This window comes from Varroa destructor, unplaced genomic scaffold (genome assembly GCF_002443255.2).
Source record: "Varroa destructor unplaced genomic scaffold, Vdes_3.0 BEIS01000002.1, whole genome shotgun sequence".
Taxonomy (NCBI): domain Eukaryota; kingdom Metazoa; phylum Arthropoda; class Arachnida; order Mesostigmata; family Varroidae; genus Varroa; species Varroa destructor.
The window spans coordinates 239,899-262,823 of NW_019211455.1; the positions used below are offsets into that span (position 1 = coordinate 239,899).

The 22,925-nt window shown below is 40.2% G+C and overlaps 1 protein-coding gene across 4 annotated transcripts in view; it reads right to left on the minus strand.

The window, feature by feature from the left end:
• The window catches only part of LOC111243876 (uncharacterized), a 203,399-nt gene that overhangs the window by 171,509 nt on the left and 8,965 nt on the right, over positions 1-22,925 (minus strand). For 2 of the 4 annotated variants that reach the window (XM_086980228.1, XM_086980225.1), the window contains exons 1-2: positions 22,400-22,485; positions 21,503-21,993 (exon numbers count right to left, since the gene is read on the minus strand). In XM_086980228.1, the coding sequence (XP_086836354.1) occupies positions 21,503-21,993; positions 22,400-22,482 (574 nt within the window). In that variant the 5' untranslated portion in view covers positions 22,483-22,485. Of the gene's footprint in view, positions 1-21,502; positions 21,994-22,399; positions 22,486-22,925 lie in introns of those variants that run through there. The other 2 variants (XM_086980226.1, XM_086980227.1) reach the window with 1 other exon arrangement.

Genomic DNA, 22,925 nt, shown 5'->3' on the forward strand with positions numbered 1-22,925 from the left:
AGATGCACAAATCCGACGCCTCCTTCCCTTTCTACTCCAGTAGGTATAATACGCAATGAGAAATTACAGAGAGGATACTCTGTTTTCCTTTTCCACTGCTAGGCTATGTTTGTATACTGAAAGAAGAAACTTTGATGAATTGAACGACGCCGCAAGGAAGACCCGAGTAGACAAAGAATATTGAATTTTGTCGTCGATCTGTTTTCGCTCTGTAAACATTTCGTCTTTCACTTTGCTTGCTGAGGAACGGGTCTGTCTGACTGCCCAAATCGCCGTTATGTTCGGCTGAGGAACACTACATTAGGGAAAAAAAATTGTGCCAGAGAGGTATAGTAAATACAATGGAAGAACTAATGGTGGTAGAGGACGGTTTTAATGCTGTAGAAGCTACGAAGTGCGGCGAAGATCGGCCGAGGTCACAGAGCAACTAACAGGCGCATTTGCTTTACGCTACTTTCAAGAACAAAAGCGTCGAAATCGACAACCGGAACGCAATCATGGAACGATGGATAGCCGACATGGCTGTCTTCTGAAGAAAACGAGACCACTGAACTCTCGAGCTATCTCTTCCTCTCTTTCGTGGAAAATAACAAACTCACCGTTGATCGCTCACTTGCTTTCTCCCATCTCTCTGTTTCGCGATTTCTCTTATTGTTTTTCCGCAACTGCTGCTGCGTATCAGAGAAGCATGGATTCGAAATAGCTAGTAAGTCTACTTCGATTCGTTTGTTTGCATGTCCGGTGTTTGGCTTGCAACATGGTCCGAAATCGTAATCGTAATGCTTTTGACTATTGACTAGTTACTGGCGCGTTGGACGTGATTCCGTAAAAGCAGTCGGCAACAATCGGCCAGTATGTTCTTCATTTTCTTCATTAGCAAAAACTTTCTTCATTAGCAGCAGCCTCACGTAATAACTCCGTCAATGGTGAACGTTGCGATTCACAGGTTTTACAGGACAGTTTGACGTCGTTTCATCGAGGATTAGCACAGGATTTAACAGCGTCGCGCGGCAGAACTAAATCAGTCTTCTTTAGTATCATACTAAGGAAGACAGAGTGTACAAGGTTTTTACCATTGGTTGTGCTTCATGTCGTTGTAGAAGCAGTTTTTTTGAAGCAGCGATGTTATTGCAGAACATTTCTAACGGGGACAAAAGCCTTACTACGTGATCGATTATATTAGATCTTATAAATGTATCTAATGGGTAATCTGCTATGTAAATTCTGTTTGACAAATAAAGAAGGGCTATTAAGTTCATGCATGAAAGCAACAGTCAGAAGACGTCTTTGTCTATAGATATCTACATATTTAATTCCAACGTTTTTATCTTATAGGCGAAGTTAAGAGCCGCAAGGATGCGTTTCAAGGATACAGCCGACTAGACGGCTACAAAGCTGTGTATATATATATATCACTAAAAAGTTTCGCAATTTTAAACATTTTCGACTGTACGAAGTTATTAATTCAAAAAAATTAAGCATCTTGCAAATCATGTAAAGTAAAAGAACAATACTTTGTATTTGTTAGATTTATTTTGTTGTTTATATATTGGAGTTAGAGCTGTAATAACTTTTCAACAGCGATCTAGTTGTGATCTGTATCATCATTTCCAACTTTGTTATCGATGCCTAGCCTGGTAGGATAGGGTGCGCCACAGAAGAATCGAAGTGACACGAACTTGATCCTGCAGAAAATGATTAAATGATTTCTTTGCTTGTTTGATACAGGCCGTGACTGAATGAGGCTATGAGATCATACAATGCTGTTGTGCAGCCATATTGAATATCGCTGACTGTTTCGTCACGCCTCCAGGGGTTCTCCAGAAAATTCAAAACAGTCGGCAATATTGATCGCCTGTGTTCCGTATTAAAACATATACTTTGTATCTATTACGAGTATCAACATTGTGCCCGAACCTATTCATCACTGCTGCTGAAATGACCCTTTTCTTTTTTAGATGCCATTTCCGGATCTGACCCTTTCTGGTGGACGACGTAGACTAATCCACGTCTCGTGTATGATGACGGTGTACCCCAGGCGATTCTTTTGTCAATAACTATAGTGCAAATTGTCTCTGTTTATGAGAAGCCAATTTTTTGTTTTTTACATAATTTTTGGCGTTTTTGTTACAACTTAGTAAAAAATCATGTTAGATCAAGCCGACAGGAAGCGCACATTCTGCCTGACTAGAAAGCTTAGGCAATCACAGTAACGATTTTACCTGCAAGGCGCTGATTTTTTGAAGGGAGCTTCTTTGGTAATCCCCAACCATCCAATTTCTGTTGCTCAATTTACTGCACCATTAACTGTTGTTTTCGTCTTTCTAACTAACTATATTTGAAGTTTTTACCATGGCATCGGAAGTCGATGATAGTCTTCATCTTCGTTCTCAGTGATCTCGCCAGTTTTGGTTTATATCATCATCATTGGACACGCTGGATGGGATGGCCTTCTTTTATCGGAAATCGTAGCTATCATGCAGCAAATAAAAATAACCATCATTGATTTGTGTGCCGCATGCTAGGTCAACTAGTTGATTGCTGCTACTACCAGTACTATAGTTGAAAATTTGTAAACAAGCTATATATATATATATATATATGTGTGTGTGTGTGTGTGACTTGTAATCATCACCATCGGTAAACACTGCTGAAGAGGTACCAGGCTTTATTGTAGAAGCTTTATTGGTTCGTTATGACAATGTCGGCAATTGTAAGAAGATGTGACGAAATCGCTGGAGCAGATATGGCTCAATGCTTCGCATATAAATAGTGGCATTTTTTAAGATATAAAAACATTGTTTCATTATTCGTATGTGCACTTTTCTATTGAACTTCGAGTCGCCTTAAGCTGCCTCGTTGGTCTTTCCGTCCTTCGGATTCGTGTCCCTGCATTGAGATTATGCTTCGCGATTTGCCCAGACGACGATAGCGCCAATTAGCGGCCCACGAGAACTCTACCGTTTACCGAAACTGGCCTTTCTTTTTTATGTTGTAGGGAACGGTGATTCTGCGACAACGAGAAAAATCGTAAGTTGGTCGGGTAAAGCTTTTACTGGATGTATAAGTGAGTGAGAAGTATACTTCCGATTCATAGTTGTTCTTTGCCACCCTAACCTGCCACTGTTAGCGGTTTTTGTTAAGTGGACTGGTCGGCCGTCGTTCGATTAGATCAGGGACTTTTGAATGGAAGAAGGAAAGGGTCTATAAGCACCGAAAATCGTAGCTAGTAGTAAGTTAGCCTCTAGTCTGTCGCCAATTTGCTGGTTGGCGCAGAGTTATACACCAGTAATAAACCAAAGCATTGTTTTCTCAGGTCCGCCTCATGTTCTCGCGGCTATTTTAGTGGTTCGATGCGAATATAGCGGAGCCCTTACGGCATTGGAATTAACAGCTCAGTTAACATTGATGTTTAGAATGTACATACACACATGAAGGCATACGCATATACACATGAAAACACATTATTTTACACTCGGGTGCAGATATCGCTCTGTTCGGTGTCGACAGTCGCGACGCTATAGGCCCGGGTCTAGCCTATTCAAACATAGCACAGTTATTCAAACAGACAACAGTTGTATCATTCAGACAATGCGGGACCCATTGGTGTCTACCCATCGTCGACAAATAGTCAAGTACCTGAATGTGTCCATTTGGACTCGTCTTCTACGTCCCGTGTGTATCTATACAATAGTACATTGACAGATTATTACTTGACATAAAATACAACGGCGGCAATAACGTCATAGCAACAGAAGCCAGCGTACTGATTTCCGCATGTCAGAACTAGCTGTCAATATATATATATATATATCGACAGCTATATATCACCATATATATATATATATATATATGGTGAATAGTCACTCGAATTTCCATCTACATTACAAATTGTGAGGTTCCTCTATAAAAAGTGGAAACTAACAACTTTAAACGTATCCCTTTTGATTTTAGACACTTTGTTGACATTTTTTTAAAATTAATTTCAGGTTTTTAGTGTCTCTGGTTAATTTTTAATAAAAACTCTAATTTTACCATTGCATTGGTACTACAAAAAAGATAGAAATTAATATTAAGATAATTATGTCCTTTATTCAATGCATGTAATTTTTTTTTCATAACATAATCATTGTAGAAAAATTCTTCGAGTAATGAATAGGTTCCAAATCCTACAAAATATCGACCAGTCCTAAAATATTCAAAATTTCGAAAAGTGCCTATAATTTTATCTCAGTTCCAGCATTTCCAATAGATCTCACGGTAGTCACTATCGCACGGTCGCTTTTCACACCGCACAAAATAACGATTCCACGAAACAACATAACGAGGATAAATACAACAAATAAACATTTCGATATATCCATTATTACTAATTTTTATCCCTGCTCTCAATAACTGTTCCAACGGGTAGCTAGCCTGGTGGTAAAAGTGATAGAACATGATTACGGTACAAGGTGTACCGATGATCAGAGATCTTGGCCAGATATTTGCTAAAAACACCAACTAACCTATAATGTGAAAACTGGACAAAGGGTGTAAAAATATTTTTTGCTCGAAGTGATGAGATCCATCATATATCGGACGTGTGTCTGACGCCTTTTCACAGTTCTGTAGCGCTTGGCGTCGAAATTTTAAGGCCCCTAAATTTTGCAACTACTCCGTGTAGGTATGGGTGTTCGTTGGCAAGCTAATTTATTTCCAATGTAAATTTAAAAATCGTGCCTACAGCTAATTACTACCGTGTCTAAGCGCGAGTGTACCACATGTTTCGATGTGTTGATAGTTTTTATTGTAGAGAAGAAACGTATCTGTTTTTTGCTGTTATTCACGACTGGCCAGCCGTCATAACATAAAGCACAAATTTGCGGATTCAAGACGTCGCGGCACGCAACTCAACCCGAATTTTGCGATTTACTCTTTGTCCGTCTCTGACGGTAACATCAATGGTGCCGATATCTGTTGTGGAATTTTTGTCCCCGTTCCCGTATAAAAGAATCGATTCGTTTTGAAATCGTTTAAGAATCGTCCATTATCATTCTCACCTTATCTTTTATCACTTGATAAGTTAAAAAAATAGCTCAGCTCTATCTATTCCTGTCAATCGGTCGTTCTTACACGTAGTAGACAGAGGGACCACCTTTTCAACTCGGATGAGGTAATCATTCGCCATGTATATATAGATATGTGGCAAGTGACGCTGCCAGACCACAACAAGTCAATAGCAGTCGCAACGTTGGTTTGCTGTTTCGTAATAGAGCGTATTATAATTATGAGTATATTTCAATTATAATTGTGGAAGTTCACATTGTACTGATGCGGAGGCGGAATACTCTAGGCCGCGGTAAAAGCTATAGCTAGGTCAGCCCTGGACGTTCATCGTGTCCAACATTCGTGTCACAGTCGCGTAGCCTGTTTACTGGTTCAGCCATAAATTTACTCAGTCAATTAGCTGTTCAGAAAGATAATATTTAACACGCACCCTTTATGCCTCACCCGTAAGCAATAACAACCGTACATAAAAAAAGAGCATGCTTGTTACTTGGATCAAACAGCCTTACCTCGTTACGATGAGGTCACGTAAGGACTTGTGGTCAATGGGAGGCTACGTAATGATGCAACTACGTGATGGAAATAGTAATAAAAATAGCGATTCATCGGATAAAATCTACTTGGCATGAGATAGAAACAGGCTATAAATAGCAGAATATTTCTGTAAATATGGTTGAGCATAAGAATGGGTGATATTTAGTTACGTTTGTTTGATTGAATAAAATAGTTAATTAAAATTTTTTTTAATTTAAAAGGATACCGATTTTCCTACTAGGCTTAAGAAGTCTAAAATGCAGCTTCGCTTTAATTCATATATATAGTACTTAGTTTAAATAAAAAGAGGAACGGTCGAGCCACAAAAAAGATCGTCTAGCCAAAAACGGTTACTAAGTCTATCTTCGCACAAGGAGACTAAGCTCATTCCGTCGATATGAGCCTAATGGACGTGTGATGTGGTCTGAGTAGCGGTAAAGGATTTGCGAAAAATTATCTCCCAAGACTGGATTGCCCCTTGTCTACATGGGGCGTATTAGAAAACTCTGGTTAATCGACTCAGCACCAAACGGCATTTTGTAAAGTTTTCTTTTTGTCGTTTGCAAATGATGTTTCGCATTAGAAGCTGCATTTATCGGTTTTCTTTCAAAGAAGAATATAGGTCAAATATCCTATACGCTTACGCAACCGTTCATCAACAGAGTAGGCCTGGCCTATTCATATACCTGGACACAAATACGAGTTTAGAAATAAGGGAAGGATTGTTTAGGATTGACTTATAGGTTTTATGCGAATCGAGATTATATATATCGAGAAATAATTTTGCTGCAACTAAATAATAAGCGCACTTGTTCAATCATGCTGTGCTCTGAAAAAGCGAATATTAGTAAGTGCCTATAATATCGACATATTATATGTATTATAATATATGTTTATTTTTATTTATATTTAGGAAAATTTTCACTGTACAATTGGATGGCTGGAGACCCTACCGAGTAGATTAAACAAAGGCTTCTTGCAGGTTTATAAATATCAATTGTATAGTTAGAATGGCAAAAAGATTCGTCTTTGGCTCTGCTATCTAGTTTAAGATAGTCCTATAAATAGAGCGAGCGTGCCTGTCACGGAATTTTTTTACCAAATCACTAAATTTAAGAGAGTTAACCTCTATATATATACGTATATTATGTTACATATACAAACACATGTATGTTCCTGTTCAGGCTTAAGCGTGTAGTACCGGTACGTATTTGGGATATTATATTAATTTAAAAGTCGCGCGAACGATTACCCTTATTTGACACAAATAATACAAGCTAACGTTATTTATGTACCTTTAAAGTAGCATATATATATTATATATATTTACTTTTTTTCAAACGAATGAATAGGAAATTATATAAACAGGGGACGCAGACGGAATCAGACTAAAATTGGAGATATACGTAAGTAGTTCATTTTTCACCCCTTATGACAAAACTATCGCACGGGCCAGTAGAACGTTAGTATCCGCATCATTGTCGTCACTCAACGATCGATATGATTACTTCAAGCCATGAAACTCTTTACTGCTTTAACAAAATCTTAAATAAAGGGGAACACTCTGTTTTGTGCAGTCGTCGCATTTCTTGCGACGATTTGTTTTTTGAGGCGAGGCGCTGTCTGTTTGACACGCACGATTTGGGCAACGAAATGTTTAAAGTGCAAACCATGCGGGGGCACGTTTTTTGTTGTAGGACCACGTAGGCAGGCGTGACTTTCCGCTCTTTTCTGATATGAACGGACAAATCCCCCCGCGCGCCCGCGGAACCATGAACGTCTTCCTCTCAAATTTCGTTCTGCTGTAAGGTTACTTAAAATTCCCACAGCGATTGCGCCAATCAGGTACTTCCTTCCAATCCGCATCTTTGCCAAGAGCCGGTGATCACGGCACCCTGTGTTCGCCGAACACGGCGGCTCCTTCATGATTGGCAACCACAGCTACACCAGAGGGAGGGAAGATCAGCTAGTCCTATTTCCAGCTATAGAAAAAAGGAACGAATGTAAGAGAGCGAGGGTAGAGAATCAAAAGAGTCGCTTTGTCTAACGTTCCTCTTCCCCGGATCCGAGATTTAGGGATCTGACCGTTGCCATGCATAACACTACGTTGCAAAGATGCAAGGATGAATAACAGGTGGCCTAACGGAAATAAAGAACGACACTTGCCTAGCCCGCCAACCCGTTCGCCAGGCACCCAGCTGACTTGCCTAAGGGCCTGCCTTTCGAATGAGACCAATCTTCTGCCAGCGTCCTTGTGTCGAAAGCATTTACCGCCTTTAGCTAACTCAGCAACGGACGAACAGTAACAAGCTTGGACAATAGCAGCTTCTATGAGCAAGTATTAGACGAATAGCAGCAGGCTAACCACCCAGGCATACCAGGCCAAACAATGCAACGAGTCTGTCAAAAAACAGAACCTTTCTTCTGATTCCTTGATCGCTGACTAAGTCTTCGTGACAGCCTAAGCTCGAAATAGCTAGTTTTAGCCTGAAGGCCGCCGAGGCTATTGAGAGCGACAATAGCAGTTCCGTCCACCCACAGTTACGTTGGATTTGCCTTCTTTGTTCATCATGGTGGCTCAATGCATTGCCATTACAACAATTTTAGACAACATGGTTGTGAAGCTCAAAACCTTTCGTTGGTCGACTCACGATGTGGGCAAGGCAGTTGCTTCGACACGTACGTACTTCATTGAGGGTCACGACGGAAGGTGCTGTCGTCACCTTTTGGTGTGGCAACCATTTGGCGTGTGATGGTAAGTTGTTCAGTGCTCTCCTTACCTTACTGCCCCCTCTCTCTTGTTTTTTTCTACTCCACGTTGCGATTTTAGCTAATGCAACTTCGAAACGAAAAAGTAAAGCTTCGCGTTTCGCGACCAACGTAGGAGGCATGCCTTCAATGTTTTAATTTACTAGTTTACCAAATCTTTTGCCTGAACCTCTCCTATATTCTGTCACCGTTCTTTGTTTAGTCGTTACCTACAAGTTTCTGAGCATTGGCTACGTTGCATTGGATTCAGCTAAATATCGGCACGAAATCTTGTAGTTCCGTCAGGGGCGCTTCCCACCTTCTTTGACTATCTGACGGTGTTTCGCTTTAGTACGGTACGGTAGTTGCTCAATTGGTAATTCTGCCAGACGCGCTTATCTAGTGGAAAACGGCAGCCCAGTGACAAACCTTTGCCAGACTTACCAACTCGGTAAACTCTGCTGGCGGCTAAGCGACGACAACCTCCGACAATTTGGAGCATTTTGGTCGCTCTACTAATTTTGTTGCCTGAGCCATTCATCCCATTGTTGCTCCTGCAGCAGCTGCAGCATAGTCCTGGTTGACTGAAGAAGTCCGAGACGCGGCCACTATAGTCTTATCTTCTGTCTGAGAAATATGTCTCTCGAGGACGACACTAAAGATCTCAAACTGGCCATGCGGAAACGTAGAGTAGCAACAAAAGCATCCGAACACAATAACTGGAACCTTATGAGGAACAACAGCACACGACCCAGCAGAAAAACTTCGATCGAAGGCAAAAGTAATATGTTGCGAACCGCAAAAGAAATAACCTCGCTGATATGACGCAGACAACTCAGTAACAATTTAGGTCTCCTGCATTACCTGTTTTATTATGTAGGTACACATAGTATATTTCTTAGCCGCTAGAAGACATTCTGGGATTATTTTATCGATTATTGTCCGATTGTAGATTCACACTTTCCAAGAGAACGCCATTGTTTGACCTCTACCTATATATATACGCCACCATGTGCTTGACGCTTTTCCTTCATTTACCCAATGACCAGTTCGCAATTCTGTTGTATTCCTACGAATATCTTGTTGCGTCTCCCACTCTGCTGCAAAAAAGGACTGCATACCAGCTTGGACTTACTGTGTTAACGTTCGCCGTTCATTCTCGGGCTGGGGGCTTACCACTAGCGTACGGTCAGGTCTTAGGCTCACCAGCGTGGTCACGTTGAAATAAGTAGAGCGGCAAGAACATCTCGATAAGACCAGCAGCAGCAAAACTGAGCGGGAAACCGTAGTTTCCAACAATAACGACCCAATTTCCTTTGAAGCCGTCCGTACCATCACTGTGACTAACGGAACGGTAACATCTTTGCATAGCATTTTCCGCTGTACAAACCTCACCGTGTAAGCGTTCCTCCGTTACTATTTAAGCAGGTCTATGCGTGACCCTGGATAACTGCCGGTGTCCCTGACTTTGCTTTAAGCGACTTTCGGTTACTTGCTCATCTATACACGGCTTGGAACATAAATTTTGTTTAAGCACCAGCTCGAGGACCAGCTAATGTTCCGCCTAGTTAGGCAAGAGGGGCCGACGCGCCGGAAACTTGCGTTGCTCATTTTTACTCATAGACTCATATCATATTGTCAAACCTCGTATAAGGTGCTGCGCCTTGGCGCAGTACATGAAAAGCAACATTACCGCGCCTGTTTCGGTTACCCTATGGCCCTTAAGACAATTGCCACAACGATACTGAGTCGCCTTTACGCGTGTCACCGATAGGTAATGACAGCTGATGTTACCCGCAAACGCGCACTGCTTTTTGTCTTCGCTTTTCGGTCTCAGCCTGCCTCCTCATTCGCAGCATTTCTTTCCCTACACAAAAACGACGTTAGCAAAGAAAAAGAAGATATAATTTATTTTCGGAACTCAAATCAGCTCGTAATCTTTTTTTCAGAGCAGACTGAAGCGTATGATGAACGAAGGTCAGTGCTCGTGTACAGAGAGAATACTAGAGCCGCGACCGCGGCCATTCTCACCCATTTTAGCCTAGGCCTCACCGCCTGATTTCGTAGCACAGGTGTCCCGCTTGCCATTCTCGTTTTTTCCTTCGTACCTTGCTTTTGTTTTTTATTTAGCCTTTGTGCGACCTCTGACGGAAAAGTCGCACCGTTCACTTTCAAGAGTTGTCCCAACGTTACTTACTGCACGGCCGTTCAACGATTAAGATGAGGAAGAAGTTGGTGGCATGAAGGGCATGGACAAGTTTCAGCGGCAGCGGCGAGCGAAACTAGGCCAAAATGACACGGCCCTATTGTGACGCAAGTGCCCTCTTTGCTAAGCCCGTGATGGACGAAGAACCTGCAGGACACCCTAAGCATTTACGTTCCGCATTAGTTTTTGGGCTGTTCAAAGCGGCCGCCGCAATCGACTGCGAAAAACTAATATCCAGTCTGATATCTGGGATCACGGACAAGGCTAAGAAGAAAAAGACGGTATACAAATGTGTTGAGTCGCCAATGAGCTACGCCGACTACGCTCCTATTAATATAACACCATTAACTATATTAATATATAACCATTAACTATTTAGGTAGGCTATACACCATCGGAAAAAACAACGTAAACGTCTTGTTTCGACATTTTAATTATACATTAATATAAAAAGCCTGTACGTGTCTATGACCGCACAGCTTTCCTGACTTTCAGCCTAAATGTCTAAGATGTATTAGAGTACATTATTAAACGGACTAACATATGCTCGTTGGAAGGTCCTATTGAATCCTGCGAAATAGTTATGCCATGCATCTTTTCAACACGCTAACAATTTAATATTCCACTATTACTGTAGAAGTTTACTTGTCCCGTATCCGTTCGTTTCTCCTCTTCCATTAGCGCTGCTCGAGCGACTAAATTACGAAAAAAGAAGTTAACAGAATCATTATAAATAATATTATAATGAATTTTTCGCAGGCCTGCTGTCAACAAATGCACAGTGTTTCCATTGCCGTCGCCTCCTCGAAAGACACGGTTTTCATAGAACATTTTTGAAACACAAAGTTCCAACAATGACGAATATAGGTCCCCTGTAAAGCTAACCATTCAAGGCTTTCACAAAACTATTTTCGACGTGGTGGAGGAAATAATACAGTTCAACAAGAAATTCTTCAGGCGAACGCGCACGTACTTCAGAACGTCTCGTGTTATATTCAGAATCTGAGTTTGTAGCGAAGCTATTGCTGGCAGACTGTAGGTCATGGACGAGCCTAGTTTGCTTCGATTTGCTGATCAATCGAATGTCCTAAATAAAGGCGAAATAAAATTGTTCAAATATGGTATCATGGCTAATGCAAACCTTGTTGAGATCCGTCATCACATTTATCCGCACTTTATAGATTCCCGTCTTCTTGTCAACGCAAAATTAAAGAGAGTTTAACGTAATTAATAGGGTTCGGCAAGATGTTTAGCTTCTGGAGGGCTGAATAGCCATCGTGTGACAACACCAAGCAGTACACGTGTCGAAAGAAATAGAGTGTATCAGACGCTTTCAGTCAAGACTTCACGCTGACGTAGGGGGGCATTTGCAGTAAATATTTTGATGCTAGGTACGTCTTCAGTTCGTCGTGTTCAGAGGCAATTTTTCCCAGATCACTCTCCTCAGTCCAGTGGTATTTGAACCGTAAAATCAAAGGCCATTGTAGCGGCATCCTCTAAACGTGCAACGCACAATATAGCATTTAAGTTTGGAAGTATGAAACGTGTCGATGTAGAGCTGCGCTTGCCACGTGCATTTCAACACAACAATAATACGAGCAATAAGAAACAAAGCCATCCGTAGCAGCAACAGCAGTATTTTAACAGGTACTTCAAAGAGCACCCCACAAATTGAAGTCGAATCGAAGCAGGCCGTTATCACTCAGCGGTGAGGTCTACCCCCCCTAATGCACATGTGTGCGCCTGTACCAATCATCCAGATTAGCACAATAGATCACAAAAATATGCTTAGCAAACTCCAGTTGCACTATGGACCGGCAGCGGGTTGGAAAATACAAAAACACGCTAAGTTGCCCGATATCAATAGACAAGATGGGGTACAATTTTTAAATGCCGCCATTACAATACAGTAGTTATCGTCGTTATAATCAGACCTAATTTACTTCGACTTATCGATTTATTACGTGAGGCTTTTTGTGCACTTTTAAGTGTGATACAGTATACGATATGCCAGGCATCATCCGACAATATATATTAATCTAACTAACCGAAATTTTCGGTTGATACCACTTTCAAATATAATAACAAAACGACACGTAAAATAGCTTTACTCTTTATGTCGGATACCATTCTTATGGCGACGCCACAGTGAAACGCTAGCGGCTATATATATATATAGTTCTGCAGAATTCACCATTTCGTCATTCTGTTCAGTAACCAAATTCTATTCGCTTGCAACAGACTGACGGCCGATTTACGTCAGGCCATCAATCCATTGAAGGCTCTAAAAATAGCCACTGAAAAGTAACTCGAACTGATAGCTTGGCTCAAGCGTTACCAAGCTAAACTGCATAAATGGAGAGGGGGTTGTTTTGTATTGTTGAAATAAACTCTACCAGACGCGTCGGTTAAACTATACAAATGGGCGAAAGTCGCTTTGTCCTACAATAAGATAAAACAGGCGCTTCTATGGCAAACACCGTTCCATACCCTCGCTCTAAACATTTCTCCTTGACTTCCCATTCATACGGATATAGACTATATATGTATGTATGCAAGAACAATACTTCCTCGTGTCGATAGGCAATAGAGAAGTTTCACATAACTTTCGCTCGCTTGATTTCATTATGGCGTTCGCCTGTCTGCGGTTTTCTTAGCCTCATACGACGCTTAGTCGCTTTTGAAGCATCACCCCGCGCTATATTGCTAGCTGAATGCGGTGCCTTCGTTGTAGATATGTCCCATTGCACTTCATTCACAATATATATATATATATATATATATATCTATCTGATGAATATTTAAACGCTCGTTGCATGAGTTGTTTTTTGCTGACAGGGATGAGCTGAGCAATGGCGGAGGGCTACGCTCGACTGGAATTTGTATTTCAGGCAAAAGAGATCTGTTTGATGGAACCCAGTGTGTGAAGTACTTCTTTCACAATGTCGGAGCTCGTTTATTATCTATCAGCAAATTGATTTAATTATTAAGAACAATTCGCGCATTACATATGGATTACAGTGTATCGAACTAACTTTACTAGGCTTATAAGCAGTTTCGGGAAAATTTTCTAAGTTCTTTTAGAACTGACAAAGCTTTTCTAATATTTCTATATATATATATATAATATGACTAGTACTATTATGATTCTCAAATAGACTTCATATGAGCGAAATTTTAGTTAAAAAAAAAAAAAAAGGTTTTTGGTGAAGATATAGATAGGGTAACTAATGTCTGCTTGGGGAGCAATAGGCAGATTGTTTATCATTTCATCATATCAAGGGACCTGATATATTTGTAATGCGTCGTTAATATCCGACTTATACTTAGACTAGAGAATTAGCTTCTGCGGATACGGGTTTCACAGGCAAACGTAATTGGCGACAATTATAGAAACATATTATAGAAATAATGCTTGAAGCATCCTCCATATATGCATAGTGTGTCTCCTTATGCTTAGCATAAAAGAATATAGCGGATAGTTAGATTAGAATGCTATTCACTATGTACCAAAGCTTGTTTGAAGAACTGTTTGTATGACATCGTAGACCATGATTTGTAAAATCCAGAGTTTCCGCTGGGGTCCAGTCGGAACAGATGTATATATATATAAGATAGGAAATGCAAATTCAGACAAACTTTGGCCAAATATCGTGCGTTGATCCCTCACGAGGAGAAGGCGAGTTCTTTTTAAAACAAAGCAACGGGCGAAAAACATTGTTTTTAGGACTTCGAGCAAAAAAATAGATCAGCCATTACCTAATTTTTCTGTATTTGATAAGCCCTTACCGAGATATAAACATTTTTTTAGACATTCACTTTTTTTTTTTATATGACTGCGCCTTTCTGGCCGTTTTGAACTTTCGTGTGTTTAGGACGTTTGGCCTGTTATAAGTTGTTTAATATATGTTTAATTGGAGTGTTTTGTATATAGCGTAGTTACTAACAAGTTTAGACGTGCTAATATCGCTTGACAGACGATTACTATTAAACCGTTGTTTACAGATTATAAAAAATAAACGTGACCGTTAGAAAGGATACTTTGAAAACACATAAAAGACTTGGTTGAGTTATCGTTGTTTAAACAGAGTTTTAAAAACCACTTAAAGAAAAAGTCCGGATTTAGATGCTTCGCCTCTGTATATAGATATGCGTTTTTCTGCTATAGGGTTTTAATAAAATGAGCTAATTCTGGCTAGGAGAACAAGAAAAAGTTGTCACGCCTGTCCCCAACGCGGTACGGCAATTATAAAGGAAAATTTTTTACAGAAACTTCGTAACAAGCCCTAATAAATCTTCCCAAAACCATCACTGCCGCCCATTGCCGGCATTGCGTATTCTCAATATGCAGTCAGCACATTGTATCTTCTATTTTTAGGACTGATACGCCATTACACCTGCTACATTAAATTACCGTTATTACCACTCAGATATTCTCCAAGGAGTATAGGTAGGTTAGTCGTCGCTTTCTACTCGAAACGTGTTCCCATAATACATAGTTTTCTACGCTTTGAGCTTCGTTTGTCGATTGGATATCGGGATTGGGATTGGGATCGGGAGGATAACGCAACACCAGACAATCCTTCCCAATTGAGTATAAGCGAATGTACGATTGCATGTATAGCACGTTTGCCTGCAACGCTCCGATCGTGCTGAAACACTTTCTTCCGATGCGTAATTCAGACCTTTTTTCGCTGCGTGCCGCCCGATTTGGGCAATATCAACACAGGCTACACTCGAGTCCACCGGCGTCGCTCAGGTGAGACCCAATTTTAGTGAAAATGTACTTTTTCTTTTTTATATCTTCCTCCGGCATCCCATAAGCTGTAACAGCAGCATAATGGTGCTCCGACATTAGTAAAAACTATTATAAAGATAATAGGAAATTGCTTCAATATTATACTAGGAGAAAACATACTTCGGCTGTCACCTCATCACTAAATACCGCAATGCGACCTTTTGATGCAGTTTACCATCACAGCAGTCAAATCACATTCACACTTATCCCTTATTTAGACGGACGTGTGTCTTACCGGCTCAGGAACATAACTGAAGGTCTGTCGTTAACGTCTCTAGAAGTAAGCTATGCGGAGCGGGAGGTGTGGGCGGGAAACGTTTGGGAAACAGCCACAAGGCAAACGCAGAGGGGAGTATTTGGTCATCAAACAGAAGCAATTTCCCTCTATACGTACAGGAAAAATGAACAGGAAAGAGGGAAACGTTGCCGCCAAGTTACAGTCTCTCAGGGTTCACTCTCAGTCGGAAAAAGAAAACGACCGGGCATGAAATGAGAAAGGTCTATCTCAAGTGGTTGGCAATAAAGACTTTTTCAATAGCAATAAAGACATACGGTTTACCATAACAATCAACAGGGTCCCGCTAGTACAATATTCAATGAAACACGCGTGGGTTACATTTTTTTGTTTTAGCGCATGTCTCCAAGGAAATCTATCATATCCTGACACAGTCGAGAACCCTTGCTACAAGTTGACATTAATTTGCTCACAGGTCCAGGCAAACACCTGACAACTGAAAAACCCAACGGCGATGCGACACAACAGAGTTAATTAAAAACAGCGTGATTGTTCCATTAGTGTTCGTAAGTTGTTAAAGGTTTTTCCCTTTTCCCTTTTCTGTTTTTCGAGATGAACGAAAAGTGCTCATGTATAGAGAGTGACGGCGGCGGCTAAATGCACCATTTTGCATAGCAATACGCAATTTTACTTTCTGCCGGTTACGCGCTATGAACAAATTACATGTATTCTGACCATCGCCTTCTCCATTGAATACAACGCATTTTGAGCCAGTTTTAGTTATTTCACTGCCGTATTTAGCATTGGGTAATAACGGCGACCTTGAGCCAGAGCGGAACCCTTAATTATCGTGGCGTGTACAATGAGCAAATAGGTGGTGCTGTGGAGATGCTAGATAATGCGCCCTTAAAATCGATAGACGTTTTATATATAGAAACTACTTACTCCCAACGGTATTTGACGTTGTAGTTGCACACAGAAACGTAGAAGATTTCGCGAATAGGTAATCATATGCCTATCATAAGACATTACAGCCACCGTCGGTTGGCCAGACCTAAGGGCAAGCCGTGTCATGCTTACCGGATACGTAAAACGGAACGGCTAGTGCACTCTGCTTAGCTGTGAGGTTTCCGGGTCACATCACCTACCAGTAGCATCTAGCGAAGAACACGGTAGAGTTCAAGGAAATTTCTCGAAGCCCCCTTCCTCTAGGCTTTTCTTGTACCTGCAATAGCGCTCTTCTGCACCTTTTGCTATCATAAGTGCACATTATCGTTTCCGACGTTCTATTTTCGATAGAGCGCGCTTGACGAGTCTTCTCTAATTAGATTCCTCTACCATACCTATTTCTTCCTTAGTCGAGCCATTGTGTGCTGTTGTTACTGAAGATAAGCACGCAATGAGCAACTGTAAACAAACAAGTAATAATAACAAACCTAAATGTACAATAAGACTAGCCTCTAAACGTTTGCAAATCAGCTACTTGGTCAAGTGCAAGTCATGTTTTAAGAGCAAACAGGTCGTGATTTTGAAGGAATATGAATCCGTATTAGAGGGAATGGTGTTTATAGACGTTTCACATCTTTAAAGGAGAAAAAATTCGTAGGAACAATTGTTTTAGGATCTCATATACAATGACTTTGTCGAATATTAACGTGTAAGCTTATCACCGAACTTAGACCATTGTAAGTTAACAGTAAAATCGGTCCGAGAGGAGTTATCCTAGAAATGATTGAACTTAAAGCACAGTGGACAGAGAGCCATGTAGATCGATGTGTCAAATTTTTCGATTTAATTTTATAAAGCACACTATTTTAAATCGTGGTTGCCAGCTAATACGGTATATTTTATTTCATAAAACTGGGCTTGATAGCGTATTGTTTACCCACTAGAAACTTAGCACGACAACACTGAAAAAGAGCCGTTTGGAGAAGTTTGCGTACAGATTTTCATTGCACTTATAATCAAAAACATTTTCTTATCTCGTCTTCGGTATTTTCCACAATAAATCTCATTGTTGAGTAGCGGCCTTTGTTTAAAGTTGTCAGGCTTTAAATGTTGATCACTCAACGACGACCATGCGTATGCAAATGCAACTGTTCATTAGAAAGGTTTTCCACACTATAAAAATGCATATAAAAAAAATATGCATTTTTAAGCAATTAAATTTTGTGATATTTAGGGTTTTCACAATTGTCCAGGGGGTTCTCTCGTTCTCCGGTAAATCCCCCGAGGAATTAAGTTCGAGATTAGGTCGAATAGTGAGCTTTGCTCGTGGTGCTTTGCGTGTCTGTACGTTGTCTCTCTTACGGTGACTTGCTGAGGAAAACACCGATTCCACTTAAAGTCAACGATAAATAGATAACCCGCTTTACAGATGATCCGTTCGAACGTGTCGCTTCTCGATCATTTGATACTAAATAACTCCTTCTCAATAAAGCCATCTAAATACACCACGACACAGAAATAGATTCTAGAAAACACCTGTAGAATTTCAATGCACACACCCTCTAAAATAAATACGTTTAGCACATATGCTAATGAGTCTTCCAACTAAGATTCTCAGATTTGTCACATTGTTTTTTTCTTTCACCATGGCAATGGTCTTCTTGGTTTCACAATTGGTATCGCTCCTCAAATGACCGAACATATTCACCACCGGTTCAAGGTAGATTCTGTTCCTTCAGCGTTGCTCAGAACGAGGTAATATGGTGTGCGGTCTTCAGGTCACTACCTTAAAGATACGATTATCGTCGCCTTTATCCTTCTGAACGCTCTGTCCTTCTGGAGTAGGCAAGTTGGCGAGCTGGCAAGTCGTCATCTGGGAAAAAATGTTCTATAAACAGATCGCTACGCGGTTCTTGCGTCATTGACCCCAGCGAAGAATTATGAAGAACTGAATATAATTGGCCCACTGACGTTCGTGGTTATGTAGCGAATTGAGGGACGCCATATATCTATAAAATCGGATATGACAGTCGGCATAACTTAATCTATTTCTTCTAATGAATGAACTTTATTAAAAAAAACAATTTCGTAAGTATCGCAAAATTAATAGTGATTAGAACGACCGTATCGTTCGTGCAACGTTACGTATATTTTACGCTATATTGTGTTGATTATTTTCCGTAATTATTGGTTTATTTAATTCGTGTGTATGTTATATATAGCTGATGGGTAAGAAATAGCAAAATACAAATTTACAGTTGGCGTTTGTTGGGGGGGGGGAAAGTCTGGCTAGCTCATTGAATGGCTAACTAGCTTATTAGTAAGTCATTCCAGTAAAATGGTACAGCTTTATTTGCTAAAATATTCCTACTACTTTGCCGTTCGGTGATAGGGTAGGAAACGATTCATAGAACGGCACGCCATTTATATACGATAGTTGCTGTTCAACTCTGGCGATAGATTGGGTTAGGTTTGAGATGTTAGAAATCACTGCCGGTCTGATTGTTAACAAAGTTGATGTGGTCTAAATTTAATATCTATTTGTATATGAACGATAAGTGGCTAAAGTAATTATGTTACAGTAATAAAATTAGACTTTCTTAACCCTGTTCATGGCCATCTGACAAAATAACTTTGGCCAATTTGCAGCATAAGTGCCCCAAGCACGAAAAGCTGGCTAAGAAGAGAGCACATATAGTTAGGGATAACGCAGGTAAGGCAGCAGAAGGGTCTAAGCCGATTTGAACAGAGTCTGCTACAATGGAAGCTACGAGAAGGCCACGCTTACCAACGTACTTCAGGTCCACTATTAGTTACAGCAAAATTTCCTTATTTGCTCGTTACATAGTATTTTTTTTTTTTAAGCTTAGCTTAGATTTCATCAGTATAGAAATCATTTTCGTCGAATGAGTATGGCTTGTCCCCTTTAAGTAGATATGCAAGTTCTTCACACAAAACTATGGCAGGGTGTTTGCTTACGAAATGTATGGACGCGTAGTGATCTATCAGCGAATCCAAGCACAAACATAGTTTGTTTCACGCCGAAAACTAGCCGTCTAAAACAACGTTCAAAGGCGGTACAGGAGGTAAACATCGGAAAAAAGTATTTAATTAAATAGATATGTGTGAGGGCTTCAATAAGTTCCGCCTATTTTAATATGGCGTATCCATTATTTTCTGTTACATGAAGAGATCATTGTTTCTCTAGAAGCACTTAGACAGAGAGGCAGTCTCATGAGATTCATAGAATCAAGAATGAAAGGCAACGCCGTAATCAGACAGACGATCATCGAAAAACAGGTGGTCTATTAATGAGGTTGCCCGGGTCGAAACGAACGATAAACGAAGGTAATTTTAGCAATTGGTTTACGCATCTGTCACAGACGTTTTTTGAATCTCTAGACACTTTGCTATGATGCTGATAATAGCGATGCTTAGCGAATCTCGGTTCGTTGAAGTTTATGCAATACATGGTTGAACTTGAATTTTCGCTAACGTGTAACTTTAGAAACGAGCCTTCAAAGCTTGAGCGATGTACATTGCATGCTTAGAATGTGACGCATAGAATCATTCTAGTCGAGCATCTACGCTGACCCTATTGCAAGAAACTTAATTATTTACCAGTCTTTTATCAAAAGAGCAAGGCTGTTATGGCACCGTTATTTTGGCAATTCTCTGTAACGGGATCAATGTTTACTCATAGTTAACACCATAAATTTTACTTCTAATACTATAATACTCGGATACTGATTTGATACATACATAAAAATGTCAAATTGACTTTATGGAAAAGAAGTTTTTTTTTTTTAAATATATATTTTGTTTGTTGATTGCAACGGTAGTAAGTGACGATTTCAAAGGAGAAAATGTCGTGCTAATGAATGATAGAGGCATCTTGTGCTCCCGATATCTCTATGAGGAAAGATCTAGCTAATGCTGAGAAGAGTATTATACTATTTGACGCAATGACCATGTCTCTTGATGACCCACAGTATCTGGTGGTAAGTGATTTTTACTTAAGCCGTACATTTTAATTACACACAGCTGTTTGTATACTGTATACGCTACTTAGATACTTTGTTAGACTTTGTTTAAGAAAAAAACTAGGTTAAAAAATTAGGAAGATACAATGAACTGTATATAGTAATAGTATTCTATTTAGTCTATACGGAGGTGCGTCACTCTCAGGTTGTCTGTAAGATGAACGTAGCAATTCAATTTAGCTGGATCTATGTCTGGTTGCTACCGGTTAATTCACTAAGTAAGTTGATCTTAACTTCAAAGCCAACTGCCCCTACAGCCCACTTAACTATAGAACTAACGAAACACAGTTGAAAAATGTGCACATATCCCAGTGCATTATGTAAACACATAGTGTTCCCGGGTAGTTTGTTTAAGCATTGGAAGTGATATAAAGATTTTACGCTTTCCCGAATTCTATGAATCGTGTGCACAATTCGGTGTCTATTTCAAAATGGTCATCTCTTGTACAATGATTTTTGATGACTTTTGGACAATGGCAAGCCTTACGTATGTCCTAAGTGTACTACAGGCAAATGCGTTGCCTTGACATGCGTTAATCGTCAATCGCTTTTACCTGGTCGTGTCGCTCTACTATACTTTTTATTGCCTTGCCAGTTAGCTGAGTTGTAACTGTGCTGCCACTGAAGCCTTTTGATACACCACAATAGGACGCTGTTATTTTTGGCCTGACATTGCTTCGTGGAACCGAATCAATTGTGTCCACTAAGCTGCTATCGAAGACTTCTACTTGATGTATCGATAAAAGGAAGGACATCGAAGTGACGATCAATATGTGTTGAATTTATCAAAATCATATCTGTCAGTTACTAGATGTCACAAAATTAATCTACTTCTGTCTGAATTACGTACACGTTTAAAGGCAAAACTGGGACATGACGATCGCGTCAGTATCAGCGCATTTAAATACTACTTCCACCAGCTGACTCGCACTCAGACTCACCATCTTTGCTCCATGTCGCTGTCGTAACGCCGTTCTTATCAATGTAGACACAACTAATTGTGTTCCCACAGTTAACGTTCAGCTTTCCTGAGGAACGGTGCTTGCCAGAGCTCTTGAGTGAAGCGCATGGAATATTATGCTGGGGGGCACGGGGGCCTGGGCCAACGTGACCACCTTTGGTCGGTCCTCGGCCGTTTGGCGGTAAGATATGTTGCACCGAGTGCAAATGGTTGTGCAGATGGTTTTGCATATTTAGTGGAATAGGCAGAATGGTAGTTTGCAGATGTGTGTGAAGATGGCGAGGGGAATGTGATTGCACCTGCAACGGTTGAAGATCGCACAGTTCGTGTGTGTGGAGATTCTGCGATAACGCAGAGTTCAGGTGACTGGGGTCCTGAAACATGAGTGGAGGTGGGGGATAGGTCGATTTTGGAAGTCGAGCTTGCTCCGAGATACTTCTGCCCTTTAAGATCTGCGTCGCCATCCTACGCCTGAAATGCACAGCAGATCAATGGCAAAGAGAACTGAGTGCGGGGTAACCTTGACGCATTCATGGAAGGGATGCCTATAAGAATAATTCTGTGTGAACGAAGAGGAAAACAACTTCTAAATCATAACAGTGGCTGTAATTATCAGAGCGGGCAGATAACCTCGAACGTGAATCAAATTGAAATTAAATAATAAAAAATGTTTATTTAGGTAGCTTCACGAACAACGTTTTCGATGAAGTTAACGGTGCTTCATAATACTGTGTACATTTTTACAAAGAGAACACTTTGCAGATGTTAAACATATATTTGAATTAAATATAAAGCTACCAATTAAAGAAGGCGTCACCTTCGGTGGCTGGCTCATGACGCGACATCATCACCTTCTACTGTCCTAAGAGAAACCTACTTTTTATCTGTCCTTAAATAAATTCGCTCAAGGAAGTAGCTCGTCGTAGCTTCTCTACTCTTGAAATACATTTTCTTTAGCATATAAACCTAACTACGGAGTAGCGAATAGTAAACTGCTGGCCGAGATTTTAATTTTATGATCCTAGTCTCTCAGGGCAATGTAAATGAGATCGATCTTGGCAAGGCTTTTGCCAACGTTACGAAGCTCACTGATGTTACCTTGGACCATTGCTTTTTCTAGTAATAGCTTACTAACAGAAACGTCTTATTGCCACTCCTGACCTCCTACACATTCCTATTTGATGGACAAAAAGGAACAGGATGGATGCATTTTTATTGTCGATCACGGTGCATATTGTATTATAAGTAATACACATTGGTCGAAAATGAATAATTCAAATATAAAATTACAGTAATACGCTGTGAAAAAAAAAATACATATATATATATATATATATATATATATATATATATATATATATATATATGATTATCAGTAACAAAATATCTCCTATATTTTTGTT